Source organism: Scyliorhinus torazame, chromosome 8 (genome assembly GCF_047496885.1).
Source record: "Scyliorhinus torazame isolate Kashiwa2021f chromosome 8, sScyTor2.1, whole genome shotgun sequence".
NCBI classification, from domain to species: Eukaryota; Metazoa; Chordata; class Chondrichthyes; order Carcharhiniformes; family Scyliorhinidae; genus Scyliorhinus; species Scyliorhinus torazame.
Genome location: NC_092714.1, coordinates 152,105,066 through 152,132,105, shown reverse-complemented (window position 1 = coordinate 152,132,105; position 27,040 = coordinate 152,105,066). Strand labels below are relative to the sequence as shown.

Genomic DNA, 27,040 nt, shown 5'->3' with positions numbered 1-27,040 from the left:
GGTGCCCGCTGCCGATGCGCTTCCAGTCTAAAAGTTGGGTTGGCTCAGCATGTTTCAATAAAATGAGTGGGGAGGAACATTAAGGGTGCAAAATGTTAATTTTAATACATTAGCTTATGCTAACAGGGGCTGTTTAGCACAGGGCTAAATCGCTGGCTTTGAAAGCAGACCAAGGCAGGCCAGCAGCACGGTTCAATTCCCGTAACAGCCTCTCCGAACAGGCGCCGGAATGTGGCGACTAGGGGCTTTTCACAGTAACTTCATTTGAAGCCTACTTGTGACAATAAGCGATTTTCATTTTTCATTTCATAACATTGGTAATTAATCTCTACTCATGCTTAAACTCCCCCATGTCCATGCTGTGACTATAATCTCTTAACCTTCCTGACCCTGCCACTACATCTAGTTGTCTCCCCAGGACCCTCAGCTGAGGCCTGCTGACTGCCATGTCCTGTTGCTTGAGATGACCTCGATGGCCCTGGAGTGCTTGGACCATGTGGGCCCTGCTGTGCTTTTGGGCACTTTGGTGTTGTAGTACTGCCCTCCTAGGTGTGTTGGGCTGGAAGTGTGTTGATCACTGGGAGGGGGATTTTGCGTCCCACCTCTTGAACTCCTCCATTTGCGCCACCAGCCTTGTAAAATTCAGCCTATGCAGGGCCCCCCAGCTCCTGGCCACCTGGATCCCCAAATACCTGCAGCTTCTCTCTGCCCTTTTTAGTGGGAGCTCGTCAATCCCCCTCTCCTGGTCCCCTGGGTGAACCACGAACAGCTCGCTCTTCCCCATGTTGACTTGTACCCCGAAAAGTCCCCGAATTCCCTAAGAATCCTCATTACCTCCGGCATTCCCCACACCGGGTCCGCCACATATAGCAGCAGGTCGTCCGCATAGAGCGACACCCTATGCTCCTCCCTACCCCGCACCAACCCCCTCAAGTTCCTTGACTCCCTCAGTGCCATAGCCAGGGGTGCAATCGCCAGTGTGAAGAGCAGGGGGGACAGGGGACACGCCTGCCTCGTCCCTCGGTGCCACCGAAAGTACTCGGACCTCTTCCTGTTTGTGGCCACACTCTCCATCGGGACCACATACAACAGCCTAACCCACCTGACCAACCCCTCCCCAAACCCGAACCTCTTCACCTCCCACAGGTAACCCTACTCGACCCTATCGAAGGCTTTCTCAGCGTCCATCGCCATCACTATCTCCGCCTCTCCCTCCCTTGCCGGCATCATGATAACGTTCAAAAGCCTCCGCACATTCGCATTCAGCTGTCTCCCCTTCACAAACCCCATCTGGTCTTCATGGATGATCTGCGGCACACAATCCTTCATTCTCGTGGCTAAGACCTTCGCGAGCACCTTGGCATCTACATTTAGCAACATAATGGGTCTGTAAGACCCACACTGCAGGGGATCCTTGTCCCGCTTCAGGATCAAGGAGATCAGTGTCCGGGACATCGTCAGGGGCAAGGCCCCCCCCCCTCCCTTGCCTCATTGAAGGTCCTGACTAGCAACAGGCCCAAAAGGTCCATATATTTTTTATAGAATTCGACCGGGAAACCGTCCGGCCCCGGTGCCTTCCCCGCCTGCATGCTTCCTATCCCTTTGGTCAGCTCCTCCAGCCCAATCAGGGCCCCCAATCCCGCCACCAGTCCCTCTTCCACCTTTGGAAACATCAATTGGTCCAGGAAGCGGCCCATCCCTCCCTCCTCCCATGGGGGCTCGAATCGGTACAATTCCTCGCAGAAGTCCCTGAAGACCCTATTGATGCCAATCCCACTCCGCACTACACTCCCTCTCCTGACCTTAATTCCCCTGATCTCCCTAGCTGCGTCCCGCTTCCGAAGCTGATGCGCCAGCATCCGGCTTGCCTTTTCCCCATACTCGTAACTCGCCCCCTGGGCCTTCCTCCACTGCACCTCCGCCTTCCTGGTGGTCACCAGGTCGAATTCCTCAACAATCCTTCCTCGGGCACCTCCGCATACCTCCTGTCTACCCTTACCATCTCCCCCACCAGCCTCTCCCTCTCCCCCCCGCTCCCTCCACTCCTTGTGGGCCCTAATGGAGATCAGCTCTCCCCTCGCCACCGCCTTCAGCGCCTCCCATACCATCCCCACTCGGACCTCCCCGTTGTCGTTGGTCTCCAAGTACCTCGCTATACTTCCTCGGACCTGCTCGCTCACCTCCTCATCCGCCAACAGCCCCACCTGCAACGGGCGCTGGTCCCTCTCCGCCCCCATCTCCAAGTCCACCCAATGCAGGGCGTGGTCCGAAATGGCTATTGCCGAATACTCCGTATCCTCTACTCTCGCTATCAGCGCCCTACTCAAGGTGAAAAAGTCGATTCGGGAATAAGCCTTATGGACATGTGAGAAGAATGAAAATTCCCTAGCCCCTGGCCTTGCAAATCTCCAAGGGTCCACCCCTCCCATCCGGTCCATAAACCCCCTCAGCACTCTAGCCGTCGCCGGCTTCCTACCCGTCCTAGACCTGGAGCACTCCAGTGCCGGATCCAGCACCGTGTTCAAGTCTCCCCCATTATCAGACCCCCCCACTTCCAAGTCTGGGATCCGACCCAACATATGCCGCATAAAACCCGCATACACATTGACGAGTACCACCCTCTCTCCCTGCAACTTACCACTTACCATTACGTACCTACCGCCATTATCTGCCACAATGCTCGACACCTCGAATGACACCTTCTTTCCCACCAAGATCGCCACCCCTCGATTTTTGGCATCCAGCCCCGAGTGAAACACCTGACCTCCCCACACTTTCCTCAATCTTACCTGGTCTGCCACCTTCAGGTGTGTCTCATGGAGCATAACCACATCCGCCTTGAGGCCCTTCAGGTGCGCGAACACGCGGGCCCGCTTAACCGGCCCATTCAGTCCCCTTACATTCCAAATTATCAGCCGAATCGGGGGCTACCCGCCCCCCTCCCCCGCCGACTAGCCATATCCCCTCCTCGGCCAGCCACGCGCCCGCACCCCACACCCGGCCCGTTCCCCACGGCAGCAGCAACTCAATTTCCACCTACCAGGCCCCGCCACCTCTGACGCAGCTCCTTTTACAGGCCCAGTCCACTCACCCCCGACTCGGGCCTCCCCCCCCCCTCCCCCGTGGGGCCCCATCTCACCGCCGGTCACCACCCCTGTTCCTGTCAGTGCCCAACCCGCCCCAACCACCCTCACTGACCTGAAAGAGAAAAACACAGAGAAAAAGAAACCAGGAGGAAAGCAAAGGCCCCCCCCTCAAAAAAAACCCATATCAACCGCAGTCCCCAAACACCCATCTCGACCCTCAATCTGTGTCCAACTTCTCGGCCTGAACAAAGGCCCACGCCTCCTCCGGAGACTCAAGATAATGGTGCCGGCCCTTGTAGGTGACCCACAGTTGCGCCGGCTGCAACATGCCAAACTTCACCCCCTTCCTGTGCAGCAGCGCCTTCGCTCGATTGTACCCGGCCCTCCTCTTCGCCACCTCCGCACTCCAGTCCTGGTATATTCGAACCTCAGCGTTCTCCCACCTGCTGCTCCTCTCCTTCTTGGCCCACCTGAGCACACACTCCCGATCAACGAACCGATGGAACCTCACCAGCACCGCCCGCGGAGGCACGTTAGCCTTGGGCCTCCCGCCATCACTCTATGGACCCCTTCCAGCTCCAGGGGCCCCTGGAAGGACCCCGCTCCCATCAGCGAGTTCAACATGGTGACCACATAGGCCCCCACGTCTGGCCCCTCCAGCCCCTCCGGGGTCCCAGAATCCGCAGATTCTTCCGCCTCGACCGATTCTGCATCTCCTCGAACCGCTCCTGCCATTTCTTGTGGAGCACCTCGTGCGCCTCCACCTTTACCGCCAAGCCTAAGATCTCGTCCTCGTTGTCGGAGATCTTTTGTCAAGCCTCGCGGATCGCCACCCCCTGGGCCGTCTGTGTCTCCAGCAGCTTATCGATAGAAGCCTTCATCGGCTCCAGCAGGTCCGTTTTAATCTCTCTGAAGCAGCGCTGGATGCCCTCCTGCTGCTCTTCCTCCCACTGCATCCACGCTGCCTGGTCTCCGCCCGCCGCAATTTTGTGCTTCTTCCCTCGCACCTTCTTCGGGTCCACCACCACCTTTTTAGTCTCCCTGCTCCTAGTAGAAGCCATATACTGTCGGGGAACTATTGTACTCTCCTCCTCACAGCGGGAAACGTCGAAAAAGTGCCCTGAAAAGAGCCCAAAAGTCCGTTTTTGTGGGAGCCGCCAAATGTGCGACTTAGCTACGCATAGCCGCAACCGGAAGTCGGAGGCGGGAGTTAAGGCGGAGGTAGATAGACTCTCATTAAACAAGGCAATCAAAGGTTATCGGGGGTAGATGGCAGTGTGAAACTCAACACAAAGAAATCAGCCTTGATCTTATTGAATGGGGGAGCAGGCCAAAGGGCTGAATGGCCTACTTCTGCTCACTCCTGTTGAGTAAAGTGCATTTCAGCACTTTATGGAAATCCAATACACCTTGGACCGTTTATATCTGATGATTTCTGAAGTTTCATGTCGAATCCCTTTCCTTGAAATGAGTGCTCACTTTTTAAAATTTATTCTTTCATGATGTCGCTGGTAAGGCCAACAATTGTTGCCCAACCCCAAATTGTCCTTGAACTGAGTGACTTGCTGGACCATTTGAGAGGGCATTTAAAAGTCAACTACATTGCTGTGGGCCAGGACCAGATAAGGATAACAGATTTCCTTCCCTGAGGGACATAGTGACCCAGATACATTTTTATGATGGATACCCTTTATTGAATTGTAATTCCACCAGCTGTCATGGTGAGATTTGAACATAATGCGTTTGCATTACAAGTCCACAGTGACTTAACCACTAAGCCAACAATTTCCCCTTAAACATACTTACAACATACTGAGTTGTACCTGTTTACCTGCCTAATAATAGTAGCAAACCCAGGGTCCAACAAAAGCTTTGTCACAACATTCAGCTTACTCGATGCATCAGAGAAATGCATGTTGTCATTGACAGAATGTAGTTGCTCTCTTACTGCCGATAATCGGTATATTTTGTCTGGAAAGAAGTGTCCTTTTTTAACCTTTGGAATGCAATTAAATTATTGTTCAGCAAGCTTTCCTGAGTTTAAAAGTAAAGGTTAGTTATTCTCACGCATTTAGCCCAAATGAGTGCTCTGTCAAACACTCGGCCTTATGCACACAAACACACACACATAAAGATTGAATACAGCTGAAGATAGTGCATAGTTAATGCAGTCTCTGATTTACAATTTCCAGTCTCCCACATGGTAGCCCTGTTGTTTCTTTAATGGATTTGATGATTTAAAGTTTAAGTGAGGGTCTTGTAAAATGAAGGATTAACAGCAGGTTTTGAGGTTTCTTGTAATCAAATATATAGGAAGTTGGTTCTCAGGCGCACTTTGAAACTAGAACAGTTTAAGTACTTTGGCAGCTTTGATGACTTGCAGCTAGTTTTAAAATCAGGCTCTCCTCAAGCTGGTTGATGACTGATGTTTCTGATGGATTTTCTGGATCTTGGGATATTAAGAGTAAAGTCCCTGAAACAAGTTTTGCTTACATGACCGCTGGGTTAACACCCGAGGCCCACCCAGTCTAGCTTAGATGGGGGAGGCCATCATGATACAATAGGAAGTTGATAGTTGCCATAAATTTCCATCTTCCTTTTTATTCGGTATGAAACATGGAGACAGGCAGTTTGGAAACGTCATAGTCTTTAGATATTGGCCCATCCTTAAACAATGAGACGTGTGAATTGCACAAATGGCTGCGAGGTAACCATGATTTGCAGCAGCCATTTTAAAAATTGGACACAATCATGTATTGACAGAAAGTTCACAATATGACAGGCCTGTACTGGACATAACAATGTGAAAATAATAGGTTGACGTGAATTGCCAGACCTCCTAGGATTGTGCTGGAGTCTCCAGGAATGAAAGATTTGATCTCTAGGATGCAGATCGGGGCAACAGCTGGATGAACACTTCATGGGGTACATGTATTTTTTAATTTTGTTGATTTTCAGACTTCGTAGAAGGATTAACTAACAGGTATTTGAACAATAATAAAGATATATATAATGTGAAATATATCTGGAACGATTAGATGATATTTGGAGTATAATAAGAAAACGTTTGCATCTATCTGCTTCACTAAAATGTTAAATATGTCCCTAACCAAGTCGCTTACGAAAAACTTATCGGGTAGTTTTATTGCTTACTTTACAGAGTATGGAATCCCATGCTTATTTTTTTTCATTTGTTTATGGCATGTGGGCATCGCTGACTAGGCCAGCATTTACTCCCCATCCATAGTTACCCTTGAGAAGGTCGTGGTGGGCTGTCTTCTTGAACCACTACAGTCCCCTGAGGTGTAGGGTCGCCCACAGAGCTGTTGGGGAGGCAGTTCCAGGGTTTTGACCCAGCGACAGCAAATGAACGGCGACATATTTCCAAGTCAGGATGGTGAGTGACTAGGATGAGAACCTCCAAGTGGTGGGGTTCCCAGGTATCTGCTGCTCTTGACCTTCAAGATGGTAGTGGTCTGGGTTTAGAAGGTGCTGCCTAAGGAACCGGTGAGCTTTTGCAGTGCATCTTGTAGATGGTTCATACAGCTGGCATTATTCGTCGGTGGTGGAGGGATTGAATGTTTGTGAAAGGGGGAGCAATCCAGCGGGCTGCTTTGATACAACTGATATGTGCTTTGGAGTTTGTAAATGAGTTACTCGCTGCAGGTTTCCTAATCTTTGACCTGCTCTGGTAGTTGCATTATTAATATGGCTAATCCAGTTCAGTTTCTGGTCAATGGTAACAACCAGGATGTAGATGATGGGGGATTCAGCGATGGCAATGCCATTGATTGTCAAGGAGAGATGGTTAGATTCTCTCTTGTTGGAGATGGTCAATGCTTGGCACTTGTGTAGTGCAAATGTAACTTGCCACTTGTCAGCCCAAGCCTGGATATTGCTGTCTTTGGACATGGACTGCTTCAATATCTGAGGAGTCACAACTGATACTGAATATCATGTCTGTGCACATCCCCACTTCTGACCTACTGATGGAAGGAAGGACAATGATAAAGCTGATGAAGATGGTTGGGCTTAGGACATTATCCGAGGAACTTCTGCAGTGATGTCCTGGAACTGAGGTGATTGACCTCGAAGAACCACAACCATCTTCCTTTGAGCCAAGTATAACTCCACTCAGCGGAGAGTTTTCTCCCTGATTCCCACTCCAGTTTAGCTAGGGCATACCATACTCAGTTCAATGCTTCCTTGATGTCAAGGACAGCGACACTCGCATCACCTCTGACTTTCACCTCTTTTGTCCATGTTTTACTTAAGACTGTATTGAGGCCAGGAATTGTATTGAGGCCAGGAATTGAGTGTCCCTGGCCGACCTGGCTGAACCCAAACTGAGCGTCCATGAGCAGGTTATTACTGAGTAAGTGCTACATGAGAGAACTGTTGATGACCCCCTTCCATTACTTTACTGATGATCGAGAGCAGACAGATGCGGTGGTAATTGGTTCGGTTGGATTTGCCCTGCTTTTTGTGTATAGGACATACTTGGGAAATTTTCCACCTTGTCGGGTAGATGCCAGTCATGTGGCTGTATTGGAGCAGCTTGGCTAGCGGTGCAGCCAGTTCTGGAGCACAAGGCTTTTCCAGTACTATTGCTGGGATATTGTCAGGGTCCTTAGCCTTTGCAGTATCATGTGCCTTCAGCCGTTTCTAGATGTCACGTGGAATGAATTGAATTGTCTGAAGACTGGCATCTGTGACCCCCTGGCTTGGTGGGAATGGTAGAGTGGGGGATATGCCAGGCCATGCGGTTACAGATTGTGAGTGAATACAATTCTGCTGCTGCTGATGGTTAACAGCACCTCTTGGATGCCCAGTTTTGAGTTGCCATATCTGTTCGAAGTCTATCCTGTTTAGCACGATGGGGGTAGTGCCACACAACATAATGGAGGGTTACCTCAATGTGAAAACGGGACTTGGTCTCCACAAGCGCTGTGCGGTAGTCACTCCTACCGATACTGTCATGGACAGATACATGCATGGCAGATAGGTTGGTGAGAATGAGGTCAAGTATGTTTTTCCCTCTTGTTGGTTCCCTCGCCACCTGCCGCAGACCCAGTCTAGCAGCTCTGTCCTTCAGGACCTGGCCAGCTCAGTCTGTGGTGGTGCTACTGAACCACTCTTGGCGATGGACATTGAATTCCCTCACCAGATTATATTTTTGCACCTTTCCCACCCTCAGTGCTTCCTCCAAGTGGTGTACAATGTGGAGAAGTACTGATTCATCAGTTGAGGGAGGATGGTACGTGGTAATCCCCCCCCCCCCCCCCTCAAATCCTCCCTAAACCTCCTGCCCCTCACCTTGAATTTGTGTCCCCTCGTAACTGACCCTTCAAGTAAGGGAACAGCTGCTCCCTATCCACCCTGTCCATGTCCCTCATAACCTTGTACACTTCGATCAGGTCACCCTTCAGTTTTCTCTGCACCAGCGAAATCAACCCAAGCCTATCCAACCTCTCTTCATAACTTAAATGTTCCAGACAACATTCGGTGAATCGCCTCTGCATCCCCTCCAGTGCAATCGCAACCTTCCTATAATGTGGTGACCAGAACTGCACACACTACTCCAGCTATGGCCTCACCAAAGTCCAATACATTTTCAATATGACCTCCCTGCTGTTATAAGTGTCCCATATGCCTTTTTCACCTCCCCATTAACCTGCCCTCCCGCCTTCAAAGATCTATGGACAAACATGCCAAAGTCCCTCTGTTCCTCTGGGTACTTCCCAGTGTCATGCCATTCATTGAATACTTCCTCGACACATTACTCCTTCCAAAACGTATCCCCATCACACTTTTCAGGGTTAAATTCCATCTGCCACTTTTAGCCCATTTGACCATCCCATCTATATCTTCCTGTAACCCAAGACACTCACCCTGGTCCTGGCAATATCTCTGGGGTTTTCTGTGCACTGCCCCTTCTGCCCCAGGGGAATTGACAATAGGTGGGGTCTCCATCAGCGAGTCCCGAAATTCCTGCCAGTGGGGAGAGCTAGAGATTTCAGCCTTTGAAACTGGCAAAAATAAAAGAAGAAATTTTAAAATGTCTTTCAAATTAAATATATAGCTGCCAATCAATCCCACACTTTGATGTTTTTATCTGAATTGAGTGACCTCAACACATTCACCAATTTTAAATACTTTGGATTGACTGAAAGAGTCGGGGCACAATTTAATGGCCGCGCTGTGCTTAAGCAATGAGGCTGTTGGATCGCGGGAGAGGCTAAAAATGAGAACCACCTCGGCGCTGATGGGTTTGCAATCTAACCAGCCCACTCCCGTTGGCGAAATCAGGAACCCGTCCTAACGTGGCGAGAAACCAATAATCACTTCTTAAGGCCAATCTCTATACAAGTAACGGGAGCGACCCCCTATCTAACGTCCTCTAATGATTTAACAGCCTCTCCAGCGTGGTCACATGGGCACCAATTAGTACACCTTTTAAAAAATGTGAACCTGGTGGAAGGGTTGCTGTGGGGACCCGAGGAGGTGAGTAGCCATCTTCACTCCAGGGCAATGAGCCACCGCTCAAACACCTATTTACTCTAATCTCATTTTCCAGCTCCTTCGCTCATACCTTTTGTATGCGTTGACACTTCAAGTGCTCATCTAAATACTTCTTAAATGTTGTGAGGGTTCCTGCTCCACCACCCTTTCAGGCAGTGAGTTCCCACTGCCTTCTGGGTGAAATCTTTTTTTCTCAGATTTCCTATAAACCTCCTGCCCATTGATGTAAAATTACACCCCTGGTTATTGACCCCTCTGCTAAAGGGATAGTTCCTTTCTATCCACCCTATCTATCTATGCCCCGCATAATTTTATACATCTTAATCAGGTTCCCCCTCAGCCTTCTCTCCTTCTCTGCTCCAAGGAAAACAACCCCAGCCTAATCAGTCTCGCTTGATAACTGAAACGCTCCAACCTAGGCAACATCCTGGTGAATCTCCTCTGCACACGCTCTCTAGTGCAATGACATCCTTCCCATAGTGTGGCGACCAGAACCGCACAGAATGCACTAGCTGTGGCCGAACGAGCGTTTTAGTGCAGTCATTGTTGTGATGTAAGAAATATGGCAGACAATTTGAATAAGCTAAGGTCCCAGAAACAGCAATATAATAATGAACAGACTAGTTATGTTGGCTGAGGAATAAATACTGACCAGGACATCAGGAAGAACTTCCCAGCCATTCTTCGAAATAGAGCTATAGGATCGCCCACCTAACAGAGCTGACAGGGCTTCAGATGGACATAATTTACCAAAATTCACTAGACTCTGGGGTGGTCCCGGCGGATTGGAAATTAGCAAACGTGACACCACTGTTTAAAAAAGGAGGTAGGCAGAAAGCGGGTAATTATAGGCCAGTGAGCTTAACTTCGGTAGTAGGGAAGATGCTGGAATCTATCATCAAGGAAGAAATAGCGAGGCATCTGGATGGAAATTGTCCCATTGGGCAGACGCAGCATGGGTTCATAAAGGGCAGGTCGTGCCTAACTAATTTAGTGGAATTTTTTGAGGACATTACCAGTGCGGTAGATAACGGGGAGCCAATGGATGTGGTATATCTGGATTTCCAGAAAGCTTTGGACAAGGTGCCACACAAAAGGTTGCTGCATTAGATAAAGATCCATGGCATTAAGGGTAAAGCATGGATAGAGGATTGGTTAATTAATAGAAAGCAAAGAGTGGGGATTAATGGGTGTTTCTCTGGTTGGCAATCAGTAGCTAGTGGTGTCCCTCAGGGATCAGTGTTGGACCCACAATTGTTCACAATTTAGACAGATGATTTGGATTTGGGGACCAAGTGCAATGTGTCCAAGTTTGCAGACGACACAAAGATGAGTGGTAAAACAAAAAGTGGAGAGGATACTGGAAGTCTGCAAATGGATTTGGATAGGTTAAGTGAATGGGCTAGGGTCTGGCAGATGGAATACAATGTTGACAAATATGAGGTTATCCATTTTGGTAGGGATAACAGCAAAAGGGATTATTATTTAAATGATAAAATATCAAAACATGCTGCTGTGCAGAGAGACCTGGGTGTGCTAGTGCATGAGTCGCAAAAAGTTGGTTTACAGGTGATTAAGAAGGCAAATGGAATTTTGTCCTTCATTGCTAGAGGGATGGAATTTAAGACTAGGGAGGTTATGCTACAACTGTATACGGTATTAGTGAGGCCACACCTGGAGTATTGTGTTCACTTTTGGTCTCCTTACCTGAGAAATGACGTACTGGTGATGGAGGGTGTGCAGAGGAGATTCACTAGGTTGATCCCAGAGCTGAAGGGGTTGGATTACGAGGAGAGGTTGAGTAGACTGGGACTGTACTCGTTGGAATTTAGAAGGATACGGGGGGGATTTTACAGAAACATATAAAATTATGAAGGGAATAGATAGGATAGATGCGGGCAGGTTGTTTTCACTGGCGGGTGAAAGCAGAACTAGGGGGCATAGCCTCAAAATAAGGGGAAATAGATTTAGGACTGAGCTTAGGAGAAACTTCTTCACCCAAAGGGTTTTGAATCTATGGAATTCCCTGCCCAGTGAAGCAGTTGAGGCTCCTTCATTAAATGTTTTCAAGATAAAGACAGTTTTTTAAAGAATAAAGGAATAAAGGGTTATGGTGTTCGGGCCGGAAAGTGGAGCTGAGTCCACAAAAGATCAGCCATGATCTAATTGAATGGCGGAGCAGGCTCGAAGGGACAGATGGTCTACTCCTGCTCCTAGTTCTTATGTTCTATGTTCTTATGATTCGAAAGATAGCACCTCCGACCGTCAACATAATGGAGTGGTATCGGATTGGGAAATACAAGTTGGTTCTTTATATTCCCCATTAGGTGGTAATGTTCAAGATGGACCCAAAATTGAAATAATTTTCTTGGGGGAGGGGTTCTGTCCACATGATTTATTTATTGTCTAAACGAAATATATTTATTTCTTCTGAAGTCATACTCTGAAGTACATACAGATAAAAGAGAGATTAAATATATATATAATGAACTGAGAAGCAGGAGCAAATCGAGAATGTAGCTGCTTTCCACGGAACTTTGTGTGACTAAAAGCAGGAAAAGGTCTCAGCAGTTTTGTTAAATTCACACTGTGGGAAAGATCCTAGAGCAAGTTTTAACGACAGCAATTCAGTGGTATAAACTGAGGATAACATGGCTTTATAAAGGTCAAGTTATGCCAAACAAATTTAGCAACAATTTGTTGGGGATGCAAGTTAAATAACAGTATCAATAGCTCAATTGTCGCACAAAACATTGGCACAATGCTCTGAGAGATCTGAAGCAAAAGATCATTGGATCCAAGAGAAAGTCACATTAAATATTTAATTGACTAATTGGAGGAAATGCAAGCGGATACTTGTGGTCACAATTCTCATTAGGAGCATTAGCTAAAGAACATTCCTTTATAAAGACCATTACTATTTACTATCGACAATGGGGATCAGTTCCTTCCAGGAACCTAGTAATTATGAATCGGCTCAATAAAGTTGTAAGAAATGGAACATTTGCTCTTGGAAGTGTGACTGTGGTCAACTGTCCCTCCTTCTGTACCTGTCTGTTGCCTTTAATATTGTTGACCTCATCATCCTCCCCCAGAAGTGTCTCCACCATTATCCAGCTGGATGGACTACATTCACCTGGCTCCATTCTTATCTTAGTCAGAGATTCACCTGCAGTGGTTCTTCATCCTGCTCAACGGTCAAGCACCATTACCTCTGGCGTCCCCCAATGATTTTTCCTTGACGACTCCTATTTCTCATCACATAATGCCCTTCAATTATATCATTCAAAGAAATAATTTCTTGGGATGTGGGCATCGCTAGTTGGGCCAGCATTTGTTGCCCATCCCTAATTGGCCTTGAGAGGGTGAAGATAAGTTGCCTTCTTGAACCGCTGCAGTCCATGTGGCATAGGTAGACCCACAATGCTGTTAGGGAGGGAGTTCCAGGATTTTGACCCACTGATAGTGAAGAAACGGTGATATATTTCCAGGTCAGGGTGGTGTGTGACTTAGAGGGGAACATATATATGGTGATATTCTCAGGTATCTACTGCTCTTGTCCTTCTAGGTGATAGAGGTCACAGGTAAGGAAGGTGCTATTAGAGGAACCTTGATGAGTTCCTGCAGTATATCTTGCAGATGATGCACACTGCTGACACTGAGTCAGTGACCAGGGGGAGTGAAATGTGGAAGGTGTGTTGCTTTGTTCTGAATGGTGTTGAGCTTCGTGAGTGTTTTTGGAGCTGCACACAACTAGAGGTGGCGAGTATTCCATCAGACACCTGACTTGTGACTTGTAGATGGTGGATAGGCTTTGGGGAGTCAGGAGGTGCAACCCAATATATTTAAAGTCACTATTTAAATTTGCGGATTCAGTTGTCCTTCCATCATTTTTTATATTTAGATGTGCAAAAGTGGCACATGTCACAACTGCATTTCTGTCTCCTAACTTTATGAAGCAGACAATTCACATTGAAATGTTTTACGGCAAGAATATAAAGACAAGAACTAGCTGACAATGAGAGCTCTCTCAGAGCAGGAAAGGGGCTGCTGATGGGATGGTGTAAGGAAGCTTTCAGGTCAGATATAGAACATAGAACGATACAGCGCAGTACAGGCCCTTCGGCCCACGATGTTGCACCGAAACGAAAGCCATCTAACCTACACTATGCCATTATCATCCATATGTTTATCCAATAAACTTTTAAATGCCCTCAATGTTGGCGAGTTCACTACTGTAGCAGGTAGGGCATTCCACGGCCTCACTACTCTTTGCGTAAAGAACCTACCTCTGACCTCTGTCCTATATCTATTACCCCTCAGTTTAAAGCTATGTCCCCTCGTGCCAGCCATATCCATCCGCGGGAGAAGGCTCTCACTGTCCACCCTATCCAACCCCCTGATCATTTTGTATGCCTCTATTAAGTCTCCTCTTAACCTTCTTCTCTCCAACGAAAACAACCTCAAGTCCATCAGCCTTTCCTCATAAGATTTTCCCTCCATACCAGGCAACATCCTGGTAAATCTCCTCTGCACCCGCTCCAAAGCCTCCACGTCCTTCCTATAATGCGGTGACCAGAACTGTACGCAATACTCCAAATGCGGCCGTACCAGAGTTCTGTACAGCTGTAACATGACCTCCTGACTCCGGAACTCAATCCCTCTACCAATAAAGGCCAACACTTCATAGGTCTTCTTCACAACCCTATCAACCTGGGTGGCAACTTTCAGGGATCTATGTACATGGACACCTAGATCCCTCTGCTCATCCACACTTTCAAGAACTTTACCATTAGCCAAATATTCCGCATTCCTGTTATTCCTTCCAAAGTGAATCACCTCACACTTCTCTACATTAAACTCCATTTGCCACCTTTCAGCCCAGCTCTGCAGCTTATCTATATCCCTCTGTAACCTGCTACATCCTTCCACACTATCGACAACACCACCGACTTTAGTATCGTCTGCAAATTTACTCACCCACCCTTCTGCGCCTTCCTCTAGGTCATTGATAAAAACGGCCCCAGAACAGATCCTTGTGGTACTCCACTTGTGACTGAACTCCATTCTGAACATTTCCCATCAACCACCACCCTCTGTCTTCTTTCAGCTAGCCAATTTCTGATCCGTCTCTTATCATCCCCTCCAAGACTTTACCCACTACAGACGTGAGGCTCACCGGTCTATAGTTGCCGGGGTTGTCTCTGCTCCCCTTTTTGAACAAAGGGACCACATTTGCTAACCTCCAGTCCTCTGGCACTATTCCTGTAGCCAATGATGACATAAAAATCAAAGCCAAAGGTCCAGCAATCTCTTCCCTGGCCTCCCAGAGAATCCTAGGATAAATCCCATCAGGTCCCAGGGACTTAACTATTTTCAGCCTGTCCAGAATTGCCAACACCTCTTCCCTACGTACCTCAATGCCATCTAATCTATTAGCCTGGGGCTCAGCATTCTCCTCCACAACATTATCTTTTTCCTGAGTGAATACTGACGAAAAATATTCATTTAGTATCTCGCCTATCTCTTCAGACTCCACACACAACTTCCCATCCCTGTCCTTGACTGGTCCTACTCTTTCCCTAGTCATTCGCTTATTCCTGACATACCTATAGAAAGCTTTTGGGTTTTCCTTGATCCTTCCTGCCAAATACTTCTCATGTCCCCTCCTTGCTCGTCGTAGCTCTCTCTTTAGATCCTTCCTCCCTACCTTGTAACTATCCATCGCCCCAACTGAAACTTCACACCTCATCTTCACATAGGCCTCCTTCTTCCTCTTAACAAGAGATTCCATTTCTTTGGTAAACCACGGTTCCCTCGCTCGGCGCCTTCCTCCCTGCCTGACTGGTACATACTTATCAAGAACACGCAGTAGCTGATCCTTGAACAAGCTCCACTTATCCAGTGTGCCCAACACTTGCAGCCTACTTCTCCGCCTTATCCCCCCCAAGTCACGTCTAATGGCATCATAATTGCCCTTCCCCCAGCTATAACTCTTGCCCTGCTATGTTAGTAGTTTTCACCTCTGGTTCAGAAGAATCACTATCTTGGATTGCTTATTCTCTGAAGGCTGTTAGACTCTGTGGCTCTCAGGCTTGACAAAACCCAGAACTCTAAATATGTGAGACTCTGCTCTTCACTCTACTCCCTTCATCCTCCTTCCCCCTCCCCCAACATTGCTGCAATACCCTATTCTCGGGTCTGCTGTACCCTTGAACTGCTCCCAGTCAAAGATCCCAATGTGCTCTCAAACCACTTGACCATATTTCTTGTTCTTCTTTATCCCAGAGCCTTACAATGCGTCTAGATCTTGTGATCCCTGGATTTACCTTTGTGATAGTCTTTTCGAATATTCCTCAAATCCTGACATCCTCTCTGGTCTTCCAGACCTAGGAAATTTCAAACTACAGCAAAATCTTCAGATTGTCTCCCTTTCCCAATGCTGTTGGGTCTCAGACCACCCTCATTACTGATAAAGCTGTGCCCATTTTAATGCTATGTGGTATCAGCCGCGGGAGTGGACAGCACTCTTGCTTTTTCATCAGATGGTTGAAGTCGCATTCCAGAGACTTCACCATGGAATTCAGGCTGTCTCGCCATTACTGTACCGAGGGTGTGCTGCCCAGCCAGACGTGCCTGCCACCTTTTAGATGATGCTTTTAACTGACACTCTGCCCACTCTCAGGTAGAAAAACGATTGGCCTATTTAAGACTAAAGCAGGGGTGCTGACCTGGCTAATGTTTATCTTTCGACCAGCAGCACTAAAACCGATAATCTGATCATATTCGCAGTGCTGTTTTTCAGAGTTTGCTTTGTGAAAATTGCCTACCACGTTTCCTACACTACAATAGTTAATTTGTTTTGAAAGCACTTCATTGACTGCAGAGCACTGAGATTTCCTGACAGTAAATGGAAGTCTTTCTTTCTGACACCCATGTTCTTAAAAAACCTCCAAATCCCCATTAGCCCCATGCCAGTCTTGTACATAATCTTGCACCTGCTTCATTCGTCACATTTGCTACCTGTCTCACTAAAACTGTTACAGCTCAATTTTAACTCGCAGCCAGTCGGTTTTGTGAGTGAATCCCGACAGTGCAGAAGGAGGCAATTTGGCCCATTGAGTTTGCACCGACCCTCCAAAAGAGAACCCTGCCTACGCCCACTCCCTTGCCCTATCATCATAATCCCATCTAACCACATCCTTGGACACTGAGGTCAAATTTAGCAAGGCTAATCCACCTAACCGGCATATCTTTGGATTGCCGGGAGAAACCGGAGCACCTGGAAGAAACCCACACAGACACTGGGAGTTTGTGCAAACTCCACATAGACATCCGAGGCTGGAATCAAACCCGGGTCCTTGGCGATGTGAGGTAGCAGTGTTAACTACTGCCATCATGCTGCCCTTTGGCACATTGTCTAACTCCATGAGCAATGTCATGGGTGACCTGACTAGTAATCTACTAAAAGTCTATAATGTTGCAATCCCTCCTATTAGCATCACTGTTGCATCCTGTAACACCGTCCCCAGTGCCATATTGCGTTCACTCCTTTATAACAAAGGATCATCCACCTCATCATGAGTAATGATGCGGGAGATCATCTAGTGCATTTAATGGAATTATATTTTTCTTCAAAAATGTAACAGAAGTATTTGAACCAAAACAATTCATGGTGCTGAATATAACCCCCTCTTGAAAATAAAATCAGAATGAACAAGGGGAAAATATCCTCTGCAGCTTACTGAAAGGTTTCCCCCAATAAGGGAATTGACTTCTGCAAGTATTGGTTCTGGCTAGTTTTCTGCTGTGGAGATTGGTAGAAAGCTCAGTATTGGTACCCTAAACTGTATTTGTTCAAGTGTTGGCCTCATAGCCCCTTATTCTTTGTTGTGTCATTCGTGTAACCCACGATTTTTTGGGATGGTTCCACACATTTCATTGTGGCGCTTTGTTGGAAATGAATGGACAAATCAGCAATAAAAGAAATCCGTACAATAAAAGCAAAATGCTGAATACTTACTGGAGGTCTGAAATAAAAACAGAAAGTGTTGGAAAAACTCAGCTGGTTTGGCAGCTCCCGAGGAATTCCTTGGAGTTCCGAAGAAGAGCCACATTGGACTCAAAACTTTAACTCTCGTTCTCACTCCACAGATGCTACTTTTCCCAGCATTTTCTGTTTTCAATGTGGTATTGAGCTGGGTTGGTGTGCTTTCTATCGGGCAATGCGTGCATTTTCTCAGCCGTTACTGTTGCAGACACTGGGAAGGCAGGCTGGCCGAAAGGAACAAAGAATTTAGATTTACGTAATTCTCACTTCAAAGGACAATGCTTCTCCCTTCAAAGCACCGTGCAGCTGTATTTTATAAATGACCTGGAAGAACTGTTTACCTTTAAAACATATTTTATTTTTTTATCATTTATATTTACTCATTTGTATTTCAGGTAATTACACCTTTCAGAAGACTAATTCTTTGCGCTGAGAACAGAAAGGAAATGGAGGACTGGATCTCTTCATTAAAATCTGTCCAGAGTAGAGAGCACTATGAGGTAAGCTTTCGTCTAAGGTGTGCTGTTCATACTTTCTGTGATATTCCCTCCCATAAGTGCAAATTGAGAGCAAATAACTTCACACACAAAACATCGAAGGCATCGCAGGTCAGTCTGCTTGCGGGAAATCTCCAAACATCTCCCAAGCTACTAACTGAGATTGATTTTTATTGCTGTCTCTGATTTGAGGCACTGAAATTTTGTTCTGTTGATTTCTGAGTTGTCCGCCAGTTGATGGGCTGCATGCGGCTGGGACACGGAACTGACTCGGTGCCTTGCTCAGTGAGAGAGCATTTGGAATACTCTCGCATTCTATTCTCTAATTCACACAACTTGGAAAATTGGGAGTGCCGTGACTCAGCCCTGCTGAGCCTACCCTTCCATTTTCTGACGCGCAGTCCTGGTGAATTTAGCCCAATATTAGAAAAGGTGGAAGTAATAGTACAATTACATAAATACTATTAAATCAAATTGGGTGAGTGGAGTTCAGGTACAGTTGCCTGATCTCATTGAATGGCATGGAACAGGCTCAAGAAAGTGAATGACCTCCTGTTGTTCCAATGGTCCCAAGTAAAGGCATGGCCTTTAGATAAGGTGGTGAAAGACAGCTAGTGATGCTAGAAGCAGTACCCTGCAGCTTCTGGGCCGCATGGTAGCACAGTGGTTAGCACTGTTGCTTCACAGTTCCAGGGTCCCAGGTTTGATTCCCGGCTTGGGTCACAGTGTGTGCGGGGTTTACATGTTCTCCCCGTGTCTGCGTGGGTTTCCTCCGGGTGCTCTGGTTTCCTCCCACAAGTCCCGAAAGACGTGCTTGTTAGGTGAATTGGACATTCTGAATTCTCCCTCTGTGTACCCGAACAGGCGCCGGAATGTGGCGACTAGGGACATTTCACAGTAACTTCATTGCAGTGTTAATGTAAGCCTACTTGTGACAATAAAGATTATTCTTATAGGAGGAGTGCAATGTGAAATGTTGCTGCCAGTGATTCGTGATCTCTTAAAGCCTGTTCCTGGAGTCTAGTTGAATGAGTTGTTGTATGAATAGCAAGTTACGTGATTGAGTACCCAATGAATTAATGTGAAAGGCTATCAGATCTTCAATCGGAGATTTTTGCACCAGTGTTTTCTTTGAATTATACATCAGACGACAAATGAATAAATACATTAACTGAAATCAAATGGGAGTTAATAATTATAAAACCTGATTGACTTTACTCCATTGATCTTCTGCTTAATTTCTTGTCCAATCTCCATCTCTTTAACAATGGGGTGAACCACCTATTTACAGAGGGTGGGATTTTCCGTGCACCTCCATGCATGTTTTGTGGCAGTGGAGGGACCCTGCCATTAGCTAGTGGCAGGACCTTCTGCTTCCACCATTACCCAGCAGTGGGATCTTCTGGTCCCGACGTTGACGTTGTTTCCCATTGCATGCAGTCCCCGCTGCCAAGAAATACACGGTGGTGATTTGCCGTCGGCAGAAGATCATGCCGGAGGGAATGGTCGGAAAAAGTTTTACCTACCAGAGACGTGGAATTCAGGCCCACACCTCAAGCTGGATTTGCTGTGAGTCAGATGCATTCACCTCTGGATCTGGAATTCTCTAGAATCTATTATTAAGGACGTTTGAGCAAGATGGAAAATTACAACAGAATTAGATAGACGGCATGGTTTTATGAAAGAAAAATTATGTTTGGCAAACTTTTTGGGGTACTTTGAGTGTGTAATTGGTAGGTGTTAGGAAAACAAAGGTAGTTTTAAGGGATTTATATTTGTACTGGTAACATTAGAAATAAGGTATAGTTTGAAGTGAGTTTAATTTAATGTTCCTGTGCCTGGAAGGGTAAAACCTATAGTTAGATTCATGCTGGACGAAGGTGTTTGCATGTGTGGGGGTTGATTTCAATTCCAACTGTGATTCTACAGTGCTCAGAGGGCTGTGACATGGAGCATAAATGAACCAGCAGTGGTTCCTTAGCAACTGGGGCCTTATAAGGTAGAGGAACATTTTAGTTTAGTTAATTTGATGTGGCACAATGTTTAGAGATGTGCAAGGGACGTTTTTTACACAGAGGGTACTGGGTGCCTGGAACTCGCTGCCGGAGAAGGTGGTAGAAGCAGGTACGATAGTGATGTTTAAGGGGCGTCTTGACAAATATGTGAATAAGATATGAATAGAGGGATACGGACCCCGGACATTTAGAAGGTTTTAGGTTAGACGGGCAACATGGTTGATGCAGGCTTGGAGGGCCGAAGGGTCTATTCCTGTGCTGAACCTTTCTTTGTTCTTTGATTATAATTGGAGATAGGTAGTGAGAGAGAAGGAAGCTCTCATTGCCCTTCCAACAGAAGAGGGCTAGAAGGCTAAAGAGGGAACATCTCTCTCGGCCTTGCTGGAACTAAAGTCACACTGTGGAGTAATGGTAAGGAAAACAGATGCCGGAACCTAAAGTCCAGCTAGTTAAGGAAACTAGAGAAATGAAGAGACGTTTCCAAGAGGCCTAGTGTTAATGGAACAGAGGAAACAGTGAACCAGAACAGATTACTGTTCAGTAAAGTCAGAGAGGTGAAAATTGAATGGTGAGAGGCCAGAAAGATATACTGCGTAATGCTAAGGTTTGTGAGAAATTACTACAGTTTGGGAGACATCATTTGAAATAATTGTGGAAATTGGTGGTTGAAGTTTGCGTAAAACCTTTAAGACAAAGGGAACCTGAAGGGCGAGGTGTAAAACCTGAAAACAAAACATGAATGGAAACAGCGGAGGGAAAGCATAATTTAAAATAAGATTTGCAAGTGTGTAATCAATCGTGTGGAAGCTGGCGATCAGTGAGCCAAGGTGGCTCACGGTATCTTCTGGGGGAATTTTGAGGAGAAATACACAGACATTCACTTGGGTTCAGAGAGGAGTGCATCTTACCACAATCATCTTGTGTGTTTAAAAGGGACTTTGTGTTAATGAGATCATTGTAGCTTAAGATGTACATTGCAATCCATGTTGATCTTAAAAATCTGTGCGTACTTGTTAAGCAAAGTGGGGAGTAAAGAAGTATCGTATAATAATCCCAAATTTTCATGTTTAATAAATGTTTTTTTTTCTTGGTGTCAAAACTAATTAGTGATCCTGTGACTCTGTTCCTCCACGTTTTACACACAAAAAATAAAAGTTACGGTCTTCTGAGATAGGGTTCCATTCTGGGATCATCCTAGCCAGTTATGACATCAATTGGGATCGTAACAGAAGGCAGATGAAGGGAGCCAATTATTTTCATATTTTCCTGGGATGCAAGCATTGCTGGCTAGATCATCATTAATTGCCCGTGAGACATTGATGGCGAGCTGCCTTCCTGAGCCACAGCAATCCATGTGGTGTAGGTACACCCACAGTGCTATTAGGGAGGAAGTTCCAGGATTTTGACCCAGCAACAAGTGAAGGTACGGCGCCATATTTCCAAGTCAGGAAGGTGAATGACTTGGAGAGGAACTTGCAAGCAGTGGATGTATTGAATGGTTAGATTTACAGGAGGAATTCAACTGAGGTGCAACACAAGAGGTTGTCACACCAGATTAGGGCTCATGGGAATTAAGAGAATTTTTGGGATTGCAAAGGGTAACTGGTGGAGTTGCAGAAGGTTCAGAGCTTAGGCTCAGCTATTTAGAATCTATCCTGATGACTCAAATGAGGGGATCTGGTATTGTTTGCTGACCATACTGAGCTAGGTTGGAAAGTGAGCTGTGAGGAGAATATAAAGTGGCTGCAAAGGAATTGTGGATTGATTGAATGGACAGAAAGTTGGCAGCTGGAGTACAAAGAAGGTAATATTATTTACTTTGGTAGGAAGAATGGAAAAGCCAAATATGTTTACATGGTGAAAGACCGAGAAATATTGATATTCAGAGGGAGTCCTTGTACATGAATCACAGGAAGTTTGCGTGGTGGTGCAGCAAGCAATTAGGCAAGTGAAGAAGCATTAGCATCTAAAAGTAAAGAAATTTGCTGCAATTATAAAGGGCTTTGTCACAATGTGTGCAGTTTGGTTGTATGACCGAAGGAAGGATATACTGCTCTTAGAGGGGATGCAACAAAGATTCACCAGACTAATTCAGGGATTATAAGGGTTTCCGATGTGGAGCAATAAAGTAAGAGGAAATCATATTAAAATTAGGTAGAATGACTACAGCAATGCATACAATGCTGGAGGTAAACATGCACTGTGCAGAACCAGACATAATAGGATAACTTAGACTTGGCTGAAGCAAAATCAGGATTTGGAATAACATCTCTTTAGCAACCATAGACAAAGCAAAATGGGAGGTAGTGTATCCGTACTTATCCAGGAGACAGGGCAAAAGTGGAGGTGGTGTATTCGTACTTATCCAGGAGACCAATGACAGTAGGCAAAAGCAGGACACAGCTGTCAATAAAACAGAAATAGAATCTATTTAGACAGAAATAAAAGATAGTAAAAGATCAATCACGCTAACTGGTGTCACCTGCAGAGCACCTCATGGTGGAAGGGAGGTGGAGGAAGCAATAAGGAGTCAAATTATAGAACTGAGCAAAGAAAATAGAAAAATAATCTTGTGGGAACTTTGACTACCCTGATAGTAATTGCCAGGAGATGTCGCAAAGAGGATAAAAGGATGGAGTTCCTACAATATACACAGGACTAACCCAGTATGTAAAAATCCCAACAAGGGAAGATTCACTATTGGATTTAGTAATAGGGAATGAACCAGAACAGGTGAGAAAATTAAAAGTAGGGGAACATCTTGGCAATAATGACCATAATATATGCTTTCAGATGATAATAGAGAAGGGTATATATAATGAAAACCAAGTTAATAGATTGGAGGAAAGTTGATTTTGAGGGGCTTAGAATAGAACTTGGGAGAATTAAACGAGCAATGGGGAAACATTTCAGACTGTGGTCAACAGAGTGCAGGAAAAACATATTGCACTAAAAGGATAGAACAATCTAGTGGGACTCTACTTCTGAATAATTCATTATGCATCATCATGCCAGTCTGCCACTTGCCATGGAGTGCTAGAGTAGTGGGATGGGGAGCGAGGGGGAAAAAAGAGGGAGAGAAAGGCTGTAAAAGATGGGGGTGAAGTCAGTGCATGGCAAAAATGTAGAAAAGGGAAGATAAATTCAAACAACATTGGAAAAATATTCCACAGTTGATCAGTTTTTGTATGATGAGGGGTTCCACACCATCTTGAACTTGCTTCTTGCTCTCATCCTGGCTTGGGTCACTATCTGTGCGGAGTCTGCACATTCTCCCCGTGTCTGCGTGGGTTAACTCCGGGTGCTCTGGTTTCCTCCCGCAGTCCAAAGATGTGCAGGTTAGGTGGATTGGCCATGCTAAATTACCCTTAGTGTCCAAAAAAGGTTAAGTGGGGTTACAGGATAGGGTGGAGGTATGGGCTTGGGGTAGGGTGCACTTTCTGAGGGCCGGTGCAGACTCGATGGGCCGAATGGCCTCCTTCTGCACTGTAAATTCTATGATTTGTTCAACTTACGTCATCCACCTTGCTTTAAAGCAAGCTGCTTCGTGAAGCAGGGTCCACCATCATGGGTGGTCGAGTGCATTCTAAACCCAGCTGCTGATGTCAAAGCCAATCTTCAAGTCGCCTTTCAGGGTATCTTTGAAACATTTCAGCAGGCCACCCTGTGACCTTTGACCAGTTCCAAGTTTGGGGAGTGTTCGGCATTCTGATGCATGCCTGTCCAGCATTGCTGTATGACGATGGTCGCCTCTATGCTCAGGACGCTCACTTCCTGGAGGATGCTAATGTTTGTGCTGCGATCCATCCAGCCTACACGTAGGATCTTCCACAGGTTGTGCCATTGATATGTCTTGAGCTTTCTTCAGTTTCTGCGATATGTCACCCAGGTTTTGCTGCTGTAGAAGGCTATAGGGAGAATGGCTACTTTGTAGACTGCTAGCTTCATGTTCGCATACAGCTAATGGTTAATGAAGACTTATCTGAGCAGCTTGTAGTATCTCCAAGTCTATGTTCACTGACTGGGACACTTGGTTACCCAGATAGCAGAAGTGATTGACTGCCTCCAGGTGGATGCTGTGATTTGGGGGGATTTTGTGCGAGCCCAGGTTTTGACCGAAGGAATATCTCTGCCTTATTGGAATTCAGGTGCAACCCTCAGAATCGATATGTTTCCTCGAAGTGGTCAAGGATGCCATGTAGATGTTCATAGAATCATAGAATTTACAGTGCAGAAGGAAGCCATTCAGCCAATCGAGTCTGCACCGGCCATTGGAAAGAGCACCCCACTTAAGCCCACGCCTCCACGCTATCCCCGTAACCCCATAACCCCACCCAACCGTTTGGACACTAAGGGCAATTTATCATGGCCAATCCACCTAGCCAGCAGATCTTTGGACTGTGGGAGGAAACCGGAGCACCCGGAGGAAACCCACGCAGACACGGGGAGAATGTACAGACTCCGTACAGACAGTGACCCAAGCCGGGAATCGAACCTGGGACCCTGGAGCTGTGAAGCAACTGTGCTAACCACTGTGCTACCATGCTGCCCACTGCGCTACCGTGCTGGACCACTGTTTGTGACGGGATAATATAGTCATCACATACCAGAGGACTGTTATGGCTGTGCGTGAGAAATTAGTCTTTGCTTTCAGCTTTGGCAATTGAAAAACTTACCGTTTAATCCGCACTTTATTTGGACTTTTGTGAGGGCCACGAAGAATCCAGCACAAGTTTCAAGGATACAAGGAAATAATATTTATTTACAATAACATATATATGTACACAACAGCAGCAACCTCGCTTACTGCTTACTCATTCCTGATGATTCCAAATTGGCCAGCTTTATTTATACAGGGAGTCTGCTAATGATTTCTCCGCCCCCACCCCCCTCATTGGGGAAGCTCATACTCCCACAGAATTGTGGGATAGTCATTAGTCCCCAGTCAATGGTAAGCAGGCAGGTTATAACATCCCTCCCTCCCCCCCCCCCCCCCCCCCCCCCCCCCCCCCCCCAAAGTCCAAGGAATCCACCAAAGACCCTGGCGAAGGAGGGTGTCCGACTCGTTTTGCCACAGGCCGGACACCATTTGCACGAGGCGCTGGATCGGGCGGCGTGTAACGAGACGGAGACCGGCACTTCCATGATGAACGGCGTAACGGTTGTACATCCACGGCCCGTGGGCCCGAGGATTCCCCCTCTGATGCGTCCTGTGTCTCCATCTCGGAGTCAGAGTCTGCTGCCTCTGTCATCCCAGCGTCTCTATCTCCGCGCGGTTCTGTAACGACCTGCGCAGGCTTTGAGTGAGGCACCAGAGGAAGATTGTGAGGACTACCTTCCCTTGTCTCTGGTCTCTGTGGCTGTAGAAATGAGCTCCGGGGGGGGGGGAATCTTTGGAAGGGATAGTCTTCTGGACCGAACGTGGTCTACATGTTTGCGCTGGAGACGACCTTGGGCTTGCACCTGGTAAGATATAGGGCCCATTTGGCGAAAGATTACGCCAGGGACCCACTGGGCACCACCAGCAAAATTGCGAACGAACACTGGGTCACCGGGCGCAAACTGTCGAATCAGCCGATGCCGAGAAAAACCCTGTCCCTGCCGTTCGTGTGCGGCGTATCTTTGCGCCAATGTCCGGGAAAACAATACTAAGGCGGGTGCGAAGTCTCCGGCCCATTAGGAGTTCTGCAGGAGCTACCCCAGCCACCGCATGGGGGGTGGTCCTGTACGAAAACAAAAAGCGAGCCAGTATCGTGTCCATTGACCCGGAAGACTACTTCTTTAGGCCTCGTTTGAATCTCTGCCAACCCATTTGAAGCCGGGTGGTAAGAGGCAGTGCAGATATGGCGTATGCCGTTCATCTTCATGAACCTCGCAAACTCCTCACTGGTGAATGGAGTGCCGTTATCCGTGACCAGCACCTCGAAGAGGCCATGCGTACTGAAAGACAAATGCATCTTCTCAATTGTTGTGCAGGACGTTGTGCGTCTTATGCACCTCTAGCCATTTAGACTGGGCGTCGATTAATAAAAGGAACATGGATCCTTGAAAAGGGCCGGCGAAATCCGCATGCAAGCACGCCCAAGGCCGCCCTGGCCATTCCCAGTAATGTAGGGGCGCGGCCGGTGGAAGCTTCTGATGCTCCTGACAAATGGAGCAGTTTTGGGCCACCTTCTCAATGTCGGCATCGAGGCCTGGCCACCAAACATAACTCCGGGCCAACATTTTCATTTTGTGCACACCTGGATGCCCATTGTGAAAGACGCTTAGTATCAGCTCCTGTCCATTTTCCGGGACAATCACACGCGCTCCCACAAGAGGATGCCGTCTTCCACGCTGAATTCTGACAGCTCGGAGGAAAATGCCCGCAACTCGCCTGGGAGCTGTCTATGCGGCCCACCATACAGGACTAGGTGTCGAACCTTTGACAGGACTGGGTCCACTCACGGATCTGTTATGCTGTGACAGGCAAGGTGTCCATAAAATTTAGGGTTGCAATTTAGGGTGGTGGGGGTCGACATGGGGCCGGTCAATAAAGGGAATCGGCTCAGTGAGTCGGCATTCGCTATCTGCGTTCCTGGTTTGTGCTCCAGAGAATACTCGTATGCAGCGAGCAACAAAGCCCAGCGCTGGATCCGTGCGGAAGCAATGGGCGGTATTGGCTTATCCTCTCTGAAAAGTCCCAGCAGAGGCTTATGATCAGTCACGATAGTGAAGTGGCGACCATACACGTACTGGTGGAAACGTTTCACCGCAAAGACCACTGCCAGGCCCTCCTTCTCGATCTGCGCGTACTTTTTTTCCGCTGCAGTCAATGTGCGGGAGGCGAAAGCTATCGGTCGTTCGGCCCCGTTCTCCATCTTGTGGGAC

At 47.0% G+C, this 27,040-nt stretch overlaps 1 protein-coding gene across 6 annotated transcripts in view; it reads left to right on the top strand.

Annotated features, from left to right (window-relative positions):
• The window catches only part of dgkh (diacylglycerol kinase, eta), an 857,220-nt gene that overhangs the window by 502,013 nt on the left and 328,167 nt on the right, over positions 1 to 27,040 (top strand). For all 6 annotated transcript variants that reach the window (XM_072514377.1, XM_072514378.1, XM_072514379.1 and 3 more), the window contains one exon: positions 18,054 to 18,158. In XM_072514377.1, coding sequence (XP_072370478.1) covers positions 18,054 to 18,158 — 105 coding nt within the window. The remainder of the gene's footprint in view (positions 1 to 18,053; positions 18,159 to 27,040) is intronic.